General features: G+C 39.1%; 1 protein-coding gene across 1 annotated transcript; it reads right to left on the reverse strand.

The window, feature by feature from the left end:
- Nucleotides 1–1,610: 1,610 nt before the first annotated feature.
- On the reverse strand, nucleotides 1,611–2,581 carry LOC101289043 (olfactory receptor 11L1-like). The gene is given in 2 exon segments (XM_012538309.3): nucleotides 1,611–2,242; nucleotides 2,245–2,581. Coding segments are annotated over 2 exon segments (969 nt in total).
- Nucleotides 2,582–12,382: the final 9,801 nt, after the last annotated feature.

Here is a 12,382-nt window from a genome sequence, read left to right on the forward strand (position 1 = left end):
TTAGTGTAAAATCCAAAAACCCTACAGGGCTTTGAATGACCTACATGGACTAGCTCCTGCCTTTCTCTCCAGACTCATCTATTTCCTCCATCCCCAGGTTCCCCTGGTTGCTTCTGCCATTTATGCCATGTTCTCTTCATGGACCACTATTTCCATTCTTATCCTTCTCATCCTGGAACTGTAGGTTAAAGTGCTACATAAACATAGAATGCTTTACTATTGATGCTAAATGCTAAATGATGCTAAATGAATGCTAAATGATGATTTAGACCTTATTGTTCTATATTAATGTATAAGCTTACACTTTATCTCATAGCAATCATCACAAATATAAAGAAATAAATTATTCCTTTGATGACTCATTACATATTTCTCTCTCCCTCAAGACTATAGGCTCCCTTAAGGCAAAGTCTTCCCTGGCCATTTCCTGAGTAACCCAGACTGCAGCAAGGAGATTGGCATATATCAAGGGACTGAAAATATTTGTGGAATTAGTGAATAGAATAGTGGGCAGGATTAGTAGAGGTCTTCTAAATATTGATTGACTTAAAATATAAAAGTGTTTTAAGCCTTTTAATATAGAGACTTTGACTCCTAGAGCTCACAAGAACATATAATACTTTGGGCTTTTCTTTCCCTTCACTTTTTTCCCTTCTCTTCCCTCTTCTTCCCTTCCCTTCTCTCTTCCTCCCTTCCTTCCTTCCTTCCTTTCTTCCTTCCCTTCTTTCTGTTGTCTTTTTCCCTCTCTTTCTCCTTACACCAGTTACTTCCCCTCCACTTATCTTCTCTCCCTCTCCCCCTTCCTTCTTTCTTTTCTTTCTTAGAATTTACAAAACAAACAAAACCCTCCAAGTGACTATACTAAATCTTTGGCACTTCAAAAATCCTTCTTTGTTTTTTCCTGTCACTAAAAGATAATTCTGGTCAACATATATTTCAGTTATCTTTTCTTTTCTTTTCTTTTTTTTTTTTTTTTTTTGCGGTACGCGGGCCTCTCACTGTTGTGGCCTCTCCCGTTATGGAGCACAGGCTCCGGACACGCAGACTCAGCGGCCATGGCTCACGGGCCCAGCCGCTCCGCGGCATGTGGGATCTTCCCGGACCAGGGCACGAACCCGCGTCCCCTGCATCAGCAGGCAGACACTCACCACTGCGCCACCAGGGAAGCCCTATCTTTTCTTTTTTTCATTCATTCATTCCACAGATATTTAACAAGCACTGAGAGCACCAGGAATTGAGTCTACAAGACAAGTCTCCTAACAGTACTTAAAAGATGTATAATTTTCTGTACATAGGCTTTATGAACTCAACAGTAATCCTTTCATAGAATCTGAAAATATTGTGTATGTAAACATCATGCCCTGGAATTATAAAGTCAGATTCCCATCAGAAGATGAAAGTGTCCAGGACAACGTTGTCTCCAAAACTTTTTGATAGAGGCAATTTATCTTCTGAGCAGTTGTTGGCAAGGGTCCATAAAGAAGCTGTTTTATTATGGCTTGTGGAATTTAAAGTAATGCCAGTGATGGCATTTAGGTTTGAAGGCTCTGAACCTGTCCCTCACTTATCCCTGAACTTAATCCACTCTGTATTCTGTGTGTTGATTTTCTTTATCCAATAAAGAAACCTGCCTTCGCTCTTACTCCATAGATGCCACAAGTCCTTCTCACGACTTTTCTAACAGTGTCTTTGAAGTCTTTGTTTCTCAAGCTGTAGATAACAGGGTTCAGCAGTGGGGTGACCACAGTATAGAAGACAGAAATAATCTTGTTGATTTCTGGTGACAGGTGGGGATTGGGGCAAACATACATGGAGACCGTGGTTCTACAGTAGATAGTGACAACAGCCAAATGGGAGCCACATGTGGCAAAGGTCTTCACTCGGCCAGAGGCTGAAGGAATTCTCAATATGGAGGACACAATAAAAACATAGGACACAAGTGTAAGAAAAAAGCAAATGCACAGCACAGCAGTTGACAGGGTAAAGATGACCATCTCAGTGATATAAACATTGGAACATGAGGGCTGCATGAGGGGAGGGAGGTCACAGAAGAAACGATTGATCTGGTTGGGCCCACAAAAATCTAACTTGGAAATCATCAAGGAGGGCAGGAATCCTGTGCTGATCCCTGTCAACCAGGAGATTGCCACCAACTTGGTGCAGACCTCAGGACTCATCAGGAAAGAGCAGTGCAGTGGGCTACAGATGGCCAGATACCAGCCATAGGCCATCATGGCCAGAAGAAACACTTGGTAGCCCCAAAGAATGCAAAGAAGTAGAGCTGTGCTATACAGTCAGGGAAGGAGATGGCTTGGCCCTGGGAGAGCAGGTTGGCTAGGAGAAGGGGCACAATTGTGGATGTATACCAGATCTCCAGAAAGGAGAGGTGTTTGAGGAATGTGTACATAGGTCAGTGCAGTCGCTGGTCCTGGCTCACCACTATAATAATGACAATATTCCCTGTGACTGTGAGGAAGTAGATGAACAAGAAAATGGCAAAGAGCAACGTCCACCATTCAAGAACATTCTGGAATCCTAGCAGCTGAAACTCAGTAACAATGGACACATTTTGGGACTCCATTGCCTGTAGAGGAGAAAAACATTCTGGAAAATCACTGTACATAAGGCATAAAAATATAACTAATGATGTTTGGAACTTCAGAGACTAATTTTTTTAAATTAGTTCAGATCTTTATGTACTGCATTTTAGAGGAGCAAATGTATAATTTCAATTTGCTTTTAAAAAATACATTTTGGGCTTCCCTGGTGGCACAGTGGTTGAGAGTCCGCCTGCCGATGCAGGGGACACGGGTTCGTGCCCCAGTCTGGGAGGATCCCACGTGCCACGGAGCGGCTGGGCCCGTGAGCCATGGCCGCTGAGCCTGCGCGTCCGGAGCCTGTGTTCCGCAACGGGAGAGGCCACAACAGTGAGAGGCCCGCGTACCGCCAAAAAAAAAAAAAAAAAAATACATTTTGATATCAGAAGTTGAATATGGATATTAGGTTTTGGAAAGAACTTCAGCCAGTTCCATTTGTTGGATTCTCTGACCTCTACAAGTGGTCTCAGGTCGAAAGATAGAGGCCAAAAAGGACTCTGATTGAAAGCAAACTTAGAAACCAACAATAACAACAAAGTTTAAAAAAAAGTCAAGGACATAAGGAAGCAAATACCTTCCTTTTCTCATAATTGGCTTCTTTGAAAAAGAAGTCAGATGCAGCATAAATCCTAAAATATCTTGGGAAAGTTTATTCATTCTCCCCTCAAAAAATATTTAAGGATAACCTGCTCTTCACATGCATGTGTTTGCATGTGCGTGTGTGTGAAGCCCTGTGCTGAGATAACCTGTACCTCCATTGTTGTACTTTCTTGCCCAGATACCATGCTCAGCCATTGTAATCACTCCTTCCTGTATACATTCAACAATAAATCTTTCCTTTGCTTTCATTTAATTCATTGTCAAACCCAGTTCTGGTTAGTCAACATCCATCTGCCGTACATGAACTTCCATCCAGTAAAGGAGGTGACAGACAACAATGTAGCCATTTTAAAATTCACAACCAGTAAATTCCAGTGTGTCCTTATTGCTTGGAGCAACCATTCTACCTTTCCTTCATCTAATCACTTTCCATTCTTCTCAATGATTATTTCATGATGTTCTTCTCATTTCAAACTTCCAACACTTCCTTGCTGTGTATCTATACCCTCAGCAATATACCTATTGTACTATTAAACAACAACAACAAATCCAGAAAAACAAAACTGAAATCCTCCAATGGGAATATCCAGACCCTCAGGCTACTAATATCCCCAACTACCTACCATTAGTTCCTGTGCATCTATTTGTCCAGGTTAAGGGAAATCCCTCCACATATGCTTCTGGTGTTATACCCTCTCACATAGTTGAAGGTATTTCAGGTACTACACCCTCCTATGCCCCTGAGTAAATAATGGCCCCCTCTCTGTTGGATCATTTCCTCAGCATGTCAACAGGCTGGTTCTCTCCCTTTTAAAATGACAGAACAGAGAAAAAAAAGTCTTATTGTTATTCTGTTCTCCTGCATTTTTCTGCTCATTTTTACTCCTTCCCTTCTTGAAAGTGTTGTGTCTCCTAGTTGCCTGTATTCCCACTTGAATCCACTGAATTATGTTTTCCCTCTCCACTACACCAAAATCACTCTGTTGGACCATTGCCTTTCAATCATCCATCCTCATTCCTAATCATCCTGATTTGTTGTCAGCATTGCACAGTTGATTCCTCCCTCTTCCTGGATCTACTCTTGTTGATCAACGTGCATGACTACATGTTCTTTGAGTTCAACTGCAGGCTGGTCTTTTCACATTTTATCCATTTCTTCTTCTAGCAGCTCTACATCCTCCAACCTGCATATGTATGACCTCGGGGCTGAATACCTCTCAATCTACCTCACTTCCTTCATGGTTTCATGCAGTCTTTTGACTTTAAATGCCAGCACTTGGCTTTCAACACCCTAAAGTGTGAATCAAACTTGAATATAAAACTCATGTAAACAACCGCCCTATTTGAAATGCATACTGACACATTTAATCAGCATCTGAAACAACACAAACTATCCTGCATTCCTGCCTCACCCACCAGCCTCCCCTTAGCAAGTCTCCTCCCATCTCATTGGGTCCCTCCATCCTCCCACTTGCTCAGGCCAGAAACCTGGAATTTGATTCTTGTTTCTCTCACACCCAGTATCTGATTTCTTACCCAAACTGCCTGGCTCCACCTGAAAATATATCCAGAAGCTGATCACAATTTAACAACAACATTGCATCCTCCCTGGGAAAAAAAAAGTTCCAACTCCTCTCACCTGGATTGTTCAATAGTCTCCTTGCAGCCCCTACACATCCATCTGCCCTTCTTCAGTAAATACTCAGTAAAGCAGCCAGAGTGAAACTTTTAGAACAGAGCATGCCATTCCTCTGCTTAAAGCCCAGTGCAACACCCAGCTTACACAGGGAATATAAATGTACTGTGAAATCTTCCTGATAAGTAAATAAAACAATGTGGCCAATCAGCTTCTTCATATGTCACAAATCCAGTGTTCTGCTAATTCATTGTTTTTATTTTAGTCCTCTATTTTTGCTATGTTCTGTTTTCTTCTCTTGTACTTGGGTAAGATCACTAGGAATCTTATCTTCATTTGACAATGAAAAATTCAGGGAGAGTAAAAATGGTATTTTAACAAAATCTATGCATTTGTTACCAGGAACACATTAAAGGATTTGTCGTATAAATATATACTGAACTGTATGGTATGAAATTTCTTAAAGCTTTAGAAAGGGAAATATTGCCAAAGCCTTCACAGTTTACCAGGCCCTACTTATTCTCTCTATGCACTGCCTCTCCAATCTCTTTCTCTATGTTCCTCCTTGCTCATTCTGCTCCAGACACTCTGTCTTCCTTAGTATTGTTCAAACTACACAGGTCTTGCCTCCTTTTCTATTCAACACATCCCAGTTTCCTGGGATATTGTCCCTGCACATTTCTAAATGGTTCATATATCATGTTCTTCCATTCTTCTCAGATACCACCTTCTCCATGATGCCTTCCCTGACTACTCTACCATCATTCTGGGAGCCTGTGACATCAACTCAAGATAAATTTTTTGTGTGTATGTTGGTTCAAAGACAGAATATTCCAAAAGTTCTGACTTGAAGCCATTGAATGAACAACTAAAGGATACTAGAATATTATTATTTAATAAAAAAGATTGATTGATCCTTTAAGCTCAAAGTAATTAAGGTAATTCTAGCATTTGGAAATAATCAGTGTTTAAATTATTTCAATAGCTGGTGAGTTCCTCATTACAGAAAGTATTTAAGAAAAGTTCAGTTTCCTTGAGCACTTGAATTGCATTGTGGGAGGGATTCTGATTGATTGTTTTCTTGATTGATTGATTTGTTCAGAAAGAGAGATATGATGGAAGATTTCCTGAGACAGCAATGCTCACAAATTCTCTTAGTAAAGTCACAAAGCCATTTTGGAAAATGATCCTTTGTTGCCTGCCTTCTCTCATTTTTTGTTATGTGAGAGTCCCATATACCCATATACCATGGGACTCGATTTAAAATAAACAATGAATAGATTAAAAAAATAATTAAACATGGAGAACAATAAGGACCTTGTTTGGGAGCCCACAGGGAAAGCAAAACAGCATTGTATCATGAGACTAAGTTTATCAGGCATTTGGCCCAGTTTCCTAGTCATCTAAAATCTCTCCTATAATGCACATTCAAGTGCACAAGGAAACCAAACTCTACTAATCACCATTCTTTGCTTAAATACTTTCAGAAATAAGAAACTCACCTAATGAAATACTGATTATTTACTAATTATTTCCAAGTGGTAGAATTACCTTAATTACATTGAGCTAAAAAAAAATTCTGATTCCTAAAATGCTGTGCTGAGTTTACTTCAGTACTAGAATAACCAGTGTAACCTCAGATCTAATGCTGTAGCTTTATTATGCAAATTATATACATATGAAATTATGTGAAAATAAATATAATCTAGAATGTTATTGTCCTTATATGCAGTCTTTCCTAGAGTCAACTAAATGAGCTTTGGCATCTCAAGATTTCTTTTTTGGTTACTTTTTAGCTATTACAGTTTTATATGCTAAATAATTTAGGCAAGATAATTTAATTTGTTTCCAAGTAGATAGAGCATCAGCAAAGGCTAAAATTGCCTTGCCACAACAACCAAAATAACAAAATTTGTGTCATCAACACTAAAACACACACCATTTGGATTTCCTTCTGAGAAACTTCGAGCCTGTCCACATGAACCTCCCCTACCTGTCAGTCTCCCCAACATGAAGAGCCCTAAATCATGGATCCAGGATCTGCCTTGCCCTCTTGTAACCCAAATGCGGACTGTGCTTTTTTTCTTGAGAGCAGGAATTTGCCATCTTTTGCTGGCGTTGGATGCTGCGAAAGCAGACTTCTCCTTTCAATAACTATGTGTTCTTGAGGACTTGGCTCTTCCGAGAATCCTGTTCCCCAGACATTCTTCTGTAATTTGCCAATCAAATTAGTAAACCATGGAACCAACCTTCTGAGATTCAACTCTTCCCACTGAGGCTTAGATGTCGGTAACACTCGGGATAGATGCAATTCTTACATTCTTTTGGAAGTATAATTTTAAAATTTAGCTTAAGATCAGTCCCAATGATATTTAACTAAAAATTAAATCAATTTAAAAAGTGTCTTTTTTAAATCTAGCAAGCATGTAATTAGTGTGAGTGGCTACCCTGAGGACTGAATGTATGACAGCTGTTTTTTGTTGAATGGCATTTCTCCAAGCTTTAATTACAGGTGAGACTAAATTTTAAAAACTCATGACTGCAAATTCATTCATTCATTCAATTAAAGCAATCTGTACCCAAGCTCATTCTGAGTGTTAATCTGTCGATCTAACACAAAAATGCAATTTGAGAATTAGGAGATGAATTGGAAAAGAAAAAGTTCTTAATCCATCCATAATATAGCAGGATTAAAAAAAAAATTCAAGTGTATGGAAGTCTGTCTAACTAAAGACCAAATTTATTAATATTTCTAGTTAAATGAAATTTGTCTCTTTTAATTTAAAATAAAATATTAAACATTTATTATGCATTTATTTTGGATAGTTTTTGATGATCCATTTAGTCAGCAAATATGCATTTAGCACCTACTATGTGCTTGGGGCTCATCCATGCATTGGGATTCACCAGTGAATCAAACACTATAGCCTGATGAGGTAGGCTGACATAATTCCTTATATATTGATGTTTGATTTAATTAATATAATTAAAAATATATTCATAATAATATGATTTCAAAATAATATGATTCATGTATATATATTTTTTAGGAAACTTGGAGAAGAAAATACAGACAAAAATATATCTTTTTAAATGTCTATTGTACTGTCTCCCTGAATTAAATGTCTCATATCTTACCTTCCAAACTTTTTTTTGTGTGTCCCACATGTGGGGTAGTATAACTGCATTACTACTTATAGCCTATAGCTTGGCATATGTGCAGGTAATTTTTTTAGCCTGTATCTTGGCCTGTTTTTTCAGATAATTTTACAGCTAATTTGCATCATAGGTCTTTTCTTGTGCTGTTGAATTTTGGAAAAATAATTAAATACCATTTATGGACTGCATGATAGTCCACTCTTTGGGGTAGGGTTTTTATATCTGATCCCAAATCCAGATCTTGTAATTCCTACATGTCTGCAGAAAGAATATGAGAGTTCTTATAGGGCCTGCCGAGCACACCAGAAGCATCATCAAACACAAGACCTAGAACTAGAGGTAAGACAGGGCTCATTTCTACAACCCTGCATTTGCTCACATCTCGAATTTCTCACATTTAATATATGGATGTGGTTTACAACACCTCCTTCAGAGAGTGTTATAAATCTCACACAGGACCTTGCATGTATTAATTTATTCCAGAAGCTATAGTGGCCCCTTACTCTATGCATGCTCAGAGTGAAGGTACTTTGGAGTAAAATTTGAATAAGAACCTTGAACCCATCAAATCACTTAAAAAATTCTTAACGTAAATTCATTTTGAATATAACATTACTGAATAAATCTACTTTTATTAACATGTACATGTGCTGATTGGAGCTCATATGCATGGGAAACAGGCCAAGGGCCAGCATTATTCCCACTGCACTGATCAGTGTCTTAGAGACCTTCAGTTATCACTCACTGTCACAAGGAGCCTTCTCTGCCCCAAACTTTCTCTGAATCCCCTCCATAGAAGTACCCCTTACATAGCCAGTGAAAGCTGAAGCTGTGTCTACAGAGGACATTAGACAACCTTAAGCTCAGTGAATTATCAATATAGACTCAGGGGAAAAGGAACAATAAAAATGCAGGATACAACTGCTGAAATGAAAACCAACAGATAATGAAATACTACTCAGCCATAAAAAAGAACGAAATAATGCCATCTACAGCAACATGGATGGACCTAGAAATTATCAGGTTAAGTAAGTCAGACAGAGAAAAACAAATACCATGTGATATCACTTATACATGGAATCTAAAGTATGATACAAATGAACTTATTTACAAAACAGAGATAGACTCACAGACATAGATAAACTTATGGTTATCCAAGGGGAAAGATGGAAAAAATTAGGAGTTTGGGGTTGGCAGATACAAACTACTATATATAAAATAGATAAACAATGTCTTACTGTATAGCACAGGGAACTATATTCAATATCCTGTAATAAACCATAATGGAAAATAATATAAAAAAGAATATATATGTATATACTTATATAGACACACATATGTATGTGTAACTGAATCACTTTGCTGTACACCAGAAACTAACACAGCACTGTAAATCAACCATACTTCAATTAAAAAACAATAAAAAAAGAGGAAAAACTGAGAAAAAAAAAACAACCAATAGAGATCTTTTTAAAAACCACAAGCAGGAAGGAAAGTGCTGTGTCAGTTGCTTTTGAGGTTTGTGCTGGCTGTTTTTTTGTTGTTTTCATTACAGAGTGGGCTGAGCTTGGGGCTAGATTATAAATTCCCGAAGCTGAGGCAAAGGTGTGGCCAAGAGATCTGAGAACCTTGCTGAAAAAGACTCAGGCTAGGAAAGAAAATAAGGATGTCCTGGAGAGATGGTTCAGGAGCCCAAAGCCACCATGTCAAAGTAGTTAGGAAAGGTGAGCAGGGAGGAATGGTCAGAGGAGGAGAATCCTGTGTCAGAGAAGGCAGAACACATGTGAAGTGGAGTATTAGAGAAGGATGATGGCAAGGGGTGAGGATATTAACTAAAAGATTTAGAACTATGCACTCTGCAAATGAATCAGAGAAAGGAATCAGGGTAAGGATCCAGGAGTGGGTGCACCAAAATGTGGTTAAGATGTGTTTTATTCACCCCAGAAGAATGATCATGAGAAAACACAAATTTAATTTAGACCAATCCTATTAAACAAGAAAGTGCTCAGGAAGGCATTTGTAAATACAGTGACATCTACTTATAATCCAGTCCACTACTTACCTGCACAAATGCGCTGTAAGGAAAATTTGGTTTTTTAAGAACAGTGGTACAGAGGTCATTCCTAGCCTCCCAATGCTAGAGACAAAGCCAAGCTGAAATTCAGTGACCCTAGAACCAGTCAGGGAAGAAGTGCCATCTGATGTCAGCTCACCCAGTCCATCTCACCCTCCTGAAAACCACTTTGACCCCCACATCCAAGGTCAGTGACCTTCCCTTAGCCTTTTAGGCACTCGGAAATCTGCATTCAAGGGAGCTGAGTTATTAATTCCTCTATACATTTGAGCAATATAATGCTTTATTATGTCTCCAAATAACATAGAAATGTGTTCTAGCATCTTAGAGAGTCACAGCAATATAAGTCAAAATCATATATGTAAAATGTAGAAAAATATGGATCTCATATTTGACACAGTCACTGAAATTTTATCCTCCATTAGCTTCTAGGATAAACTGTACTGATTCTGTTCATTCATTCCCACACTCATTTATTCAACCAGTATTCATTGGGTGTCTTATGTGTCAGTTACTCTTCAAGTTACTAGGGATATAATACTGAAGAAAATAGAAAAAAAAATCTCCTGCTTACATTCTAATTATCCATTTATTTTGCTATTTCTTCTCTTTTTCTTTAATTAAATATAAATACTACATGCCAGAACCTGTATCAAATGTGTGACATCTATTAGCTTATTCAGTCCTCTGAACAGCCCTGTAGGAGTGGCACTAACAATGTCCTAATATTTTAAAGGAAGTTTGGTAGAGAAACTTGTCTAAAGCCCCTTATCTAGCAAGTGACACAGTCTTCAGCCTGGGACCAGGGTCTGCTTTTCTACTGTTGAGACTTTTGCCCTTTTCCTTTCTTTTCTAAATTCACATCTTTGATGTTCTGCTCATAACTGTCTCTTCTTGTTCTCAAAGAATCTCTCTGTTTTAATTATCCACCTAACCTTTAGGTAGACAACTTCAAAACCCTTTAGGCCCTGCCCTCCACCAAAGCTCCAGGCCAAGCCCTGGGCCTTAGAATGAGGACCCACAAACCACACAGGAGCTGCAAGGACCTGAGTCATCTGTCCCTGCCTCCCACTGGGACCTTATCCACTGCCACTCATCCTCACCTCGAACACATACCAGCCTGCTTGGCTGCCTCATGTCCTGGGGCAAACCTGCTCCCTCCAGCAGCAGTTCATCTTGTGTACCCTGTGCCCTCTGACTGTTCTGCTTGATAGAGTCCCCTTCCTATGCTCAGCCTGTAGTCACCCTTCAGTTATTAACTCAGAGACTCCCAAGGGCCAAACTCCAACCCCACAGGCTAGTTCAAAGCCCTGTTATATTCTTGCAGCACTGGTGAGTGTCCTTTCTCCCAGGTATTAGTTTATACTTTTATGAGTTCTCCTGATGCATCTTAAGGTTCCCTTGAGAGTTGGGTCATTTGTCTTTTGCTTACCCTTGTCTCTGAGACTTGCAGTTTGTGCTGAGGAACACATATTGAAGGACTGAAGGATTTGCTACAGGCATGCCATGCGCATCTTTGCTTCAAACTCAACAAAATGAAAATTACATTTTGTGCAGATGACAGACACTTTCCACATTTGTCTACTTTCTGGCTGACCTAATGACCTCACCATATTCATCCCAAGTAGGGATCACATCCTTTCTGTCAAATCGTCTCTCTTCTTCTATATCTTTCTCAGCCTTCGCCACCTCACAGGTGCCACATATGCTTGAATTATTTCTTATAACCAATGCCTTAACCTACAGCTTTGCCACCTCCAAGATATGCTTTGCAACAATCACAACATGTGTGCAGTCATTATAGGACTCACTGAACTGGGCCAGGTATTTATTTAAATGCTTTGCATTGTTGTTGGGCTATAGACCCATCGTTATTATACACACATTTTTTTTGGATCTCCCTATCAACCCACCTACCCAAATTTTTTATCATGGGCTAATTAACAGGAGGTAGAAAAAATAAAGTTTGGGGAAAAAACTTTAAGAAATCATTATGCCGTATAAGGATAAGAAGGTCATGGGGTAGTTAGAAAATAATGGAAGGAAGGAGCTAAGCAATTCTCCAAATTTACTGACAGTGAAAACATGAGAATTCGGGTTCCAATAAGGTATACTATAAGGGATTCCGTTAGAAATGATCAGTTTCCTAGGAGGCTAGGGTAACTAGAATGTTAATTTTATCCTTGTGGTTGAGGGTGCCTGAGTTACAACTTTTCCCTGGGAGTAGCTCATTTGGACTCTAGCCAGCGGATAAAACCCATCTTGGGTCTGTTTCTCACGCTGTGGGGTTCCTCCCTTCTGTGCCAGACCACCAGG

The sequence above is a fragment of the Orcinus orca genome, chromosome 3 (genome assembly GCF_937001465.1).
Source record: "Orcinus orca chromosome 3, mOrcOrc1.1, whole genome shotgun sequence".
Lineage (NCBI taxonomy): Eukaryota > Metazoa > Chordata > Mammalia > Artiodactyla > Delphinidae > Orcinus > Orcinus orca.